This window comes from Dreissena polymorpha, chromosome 7, assembly GCF_020536995.1.
Source record: "Dreissena polymorpha isolate Duluth1 chromosome 7, UMN_Dpol_1.0, whole genome shotgun sequence".
Classification (NCBI taxonomy): Eukaryota; Metazoa; Mollusca; class Bivalvia; order Myida; family Dreissenidae; genus Dreissena; species Dreissena polymorpha.
Window position 1 is genome coordinate 62,759,991 of NC_068361.1, and position 3,575 is coordinate 62,763,565.

Genomic DNA, 3,575 nt, shown 5'->3' on the forward strand with positions numbered 1-3,575 from the left:
CTTTGAAAATTAATATTATTATTATTTTTTATTATTATTATTAGTAGTAGTAGTAGTTGTAGTAGTAGTAGTTGTAGTAGTAGTAGTAGTAGTAGTTGTTGTTGTATTAGTAGTAGTAGTAGTAGAAGTAGAAGTAGTAGTAGTATAGTTATTATTATTATTATTATATTTGGTTTATAATTGTTATCAATATGCAATACTTAAACACAAACGGCAATCATGACAATCCGATTTTTATCATAAGGCTGTTGAATAGCTTTACCGCTTTGGCGTAAATTAGGCGTGGGGTTAGTGCGCTCATATTTGTTTGCAGTAGCCAGCTTGCTAGTGACGCCCCGACACAATATTCACAATATCCAATTATGTCGCATACGGAAGTCATAACCCCTCCTTTGGTAGACAAAAGCTCCACCTTATGTGTTGTTTTAGTTTAACCAAATACTCGCCTTTACAACGCCCCTTTTGTGCATTGCTCTCAATGGATTGGTAGAGACCATGACACGTCAAAGTAAAATATTACATATACTTAGGATTCACACATTACTGAGCAGTTGGTGAGGTGATCAGACTTCAGACAAGATGAAAGGAATTTTAACGGTAGCTGTTGTTTGTCTTCTGGCGAATTTTACCGGTACGTTCTTTGAGTGTTTATATAATTATATGTGCGTTGATGTACTATAAGTTTCACTAAAAAAATTAATATGATCAGTAAAATACATTAAGGCTTTTAAAAATATTTAATTGAAAATATAATTAAACGAGATCATTCAGTTTATTAAGTTGGATTACCGCGTGAATCTTGCCGAAATTGATATTAACACTTTTGTGTAATGCAACAATGCATTGTAGTATACATTATTTGTGTTGAACTTAAAAATAGCCCAACACACCAGAATATTAACATTTAAGAAAATTACGTGCGTTAGTCTTTCATTTTAGACACATGCTTATATTCTTCTTAACAATACATGACAAAATGCGCAAAAAGTACAAAACAATCTAACTTGCATTGGAACGGCATTGGAGGCTTAAAGTCGATTTAAGAAACGCCGAACGTACTAGCTCTGAATACCTTACGCAACGCTTTTGTGTAAATAATCAATTATCTTAATAAATGGTATTTCACATTTGAGCAGCAATACACTGTTGTTCACTATCGATTCAAATAAAGTACGGTTTGATTACGCAGTGCTGTGATATTCATCAGCGCAGCACAATCGCAATCTTTTGGGGCACAGGAAAGATAATAATTGCAACAGTTTTTATGAATTCCTATTGATACAATTTCAGAACTCGCTATGATATCGTACACATCACACTGTATTACTTCAATCATATTTAATATGTTAAAGCAATGGATTAATAACTTGTATTAACATGTATGAATAAAAGTGTCCGTTTCGGAAAAAGGGAAGAACATCAACCAATAAATTTATAAAATAAATTTACGTTAGACGACTTGATTTACGAGTGATTCCTTACAAATGACTATCGTTCGTTTTATATTTCACTCAATTTTGAAATGTTAAATACAGATGCCCAGTTTACCGCATGGACAACGACCGGGTTCACCATCCAGTCTGGATCAGCAACTGCATCAGTCACGCTGAAGTACGATACTAAAGTACCGGAGACAAGTACTGCTACCACCGCAATTTTTACCTTGGCAGCAACCGGAACCGGAACGATGGCTTACGCCTTTGCAACCGCTGGGAATCCTAATAGCGTGGGAGCTATTGCTGGCGGTACTGGAGCGGTTACACTTGCAGCAACAAAATCCATTGATTACGAAACAACGACGTCAATTGTTTTTGTTGTTACGTAAGTCTTTTTTCTGTAGTAGAGTATCCAATTTATATTTTATGTAATATATTTCATTGATATTTTTCGCTGCCGATGCATGCCACCTACATTCTTAATAATTATTAAAAATTTAATTTCAAACAAAACTATACCATGGAATGCTACAGTATTGCTCTTTTAATTGGAGAATCATTACTGTTTAAAAACATAAAATCACCTTTTTGGAACAACATCGGAGGCCAGCATGTGAAATAATGTTTATGTCCACTTCTTTAATAAAACAGGCTTGTTAAATATTTCAACATATTTTTCTTAAATATGATTTCAGTGCTACAACTGGAACAGGTACTACTGGCACGGCCACTGTGACTGTAGAGATCAGGAACGTGGTCGAGTTCAGCAATACTCATTATGTTGCGTGTGTCGCTGATGGAGCAACTGCCGGTATGCATAACGCATTCGTTGTAATCAACCGTTAAAGCACTCATCGGTCAAATAATAAGTGTTTTATAAGTATAATATAATTATTGCAAAATGACAATTAATTTTAAATTATTAAATTGTTAAGATTATCTACCTCGTTTAGTAAGAATTAAGGAAACATTCACTATATGATCCAAAATAAAATATGACATATGTTACGAGGCTTTTGTTCGTGATCCGTTCCATGATTATTCACACGTTATTTCGATTGTAGGTACAACGGTTGGAACATATACTGTAGCAGATAAAGCCAGCGGTGACACAATCGCCTATACACATAGTAAGACATGGATTGATTGATGTTGTATTTTCGCAAATCCATAAAAACTATTGCATCGACTGTAATGGTAATTAATAAAACCTAGCTCGGTCGTTAAAATAAAAGTGGTTAGTGAAACTGATAAACCGTATATATTAAAATCAAATCAATAGTGAAATGAAAAATTGTTACAAATATATATTCTTTATTGGATAATTATTTAATAGCGCCGACGTCAGATTTTGACTACGCCTCAGCGACTGGAGTGGTGAGCGTAAAAACCACACGTGATATGAAAATACTGGGGGGTCAAGCGCTCACCCTGACAGCGACCCCTGGTGCTACCAGCACCTCTGCCACCACGGCGGGTACCACAACGCTGTGGATTGCCATTGGAACCTGTACCAGCAGCGCCCTGCAGATCACGGCCATGTTGGGAATGGTGATGCTGTCATTTGCCACTGCATTGTGCCTTTAAATTTTCAATTTCTTTGCAACATAAAGACTGGAGCAAACGAACAAATATTGTAGACATTTTTTTTCCATTTTGAATCCTCCAAGATATTGATCTATCAAACGACACCAAACAAACGAACATTTCTGATTTTTAAATTATACAATCCGTAAATGTAATTATGTGTTTTAATCTTCTGTATTAATTTCGAATGTTATAAGATATTTTCATTTGGAACATTATGTTTTTTTCTATTTACTAACACAGAATAGTCCTGTATGAATAACCGTTGAGGTTGATGAAATCATGGACTTTCTTTCTCTTTTGATGTGTTTTGCTGTGATATTAACTTATAAAATAAAATACTGAGCTGGTGTTTGTTGTATTTTATAAAATATTGAGAAGTTTCAATTGTTATCACCTACAATAAATTCAAAATAATACACAAATTTAATTATTTACATTTCATCATATCATAATATTGAACAAGTGAAGGTCTAATTTGTAAATCCTTTACGTTATAACTATCCGAAATAATCAAGACGAAAACGGAATGTTTAGCAAAATATGTACATA

At 34.1% G+C, this 3,575-nt stretch overlaps 1 protein-coding gene across 1 annotated transcript; it reads left to right on the forward strand.

Annotated features, from left to right (window-relative positions):
• The first annotated feature begins 567 nt into the window (after positions 1-567).
• On the forward strand, positions 568-3,374 carry LOC127836809 (uncharacterized). The gene is made up of 5 exons (XM_052363405.1): positions 568-631; positions 1,536-1,821; positions 2,132-2,247; positions 2,501-2,566; positions 2,773-3,374. The coding sequence occupies exons 1-5, from the start codon at positions 580-582 to the stop codon at positions 3,021-3,023; spliced, it is 771 nt and encodes a 256-aa protein (XP_052219365.1). The 5' UTR covers positions 568-579; the 3' UTR covers positions 3,024-3,374.
• Positions 3,375-3,575: the final 201 nt, after the last annotated feature.

Bases quoted from the DNA above. Each gene is read 5' to 3' on its own strand.
- LOC127836809 (XM_052363405.1), top strand. From the start codon at position 580: ATGAAAGGAATTTTAACGGTAGCTGTTGTTTGTCTTCTGGCGAATTTT. The intron at 632-1,535 runs GTACGTTCTTTG...TGTTAAATACAG, and splicing joins TCTTCTGGCGAATTTTACCG to ATGCCCAGTTTACCGCATGG. The intron at 1,822-2,131 runs GTAAGTCTTTTT...ATATGATTTCAG, and splicing joins TCAATTGTTTTTGTTGTTAC to TGCTACAACTGGAACAGGTA.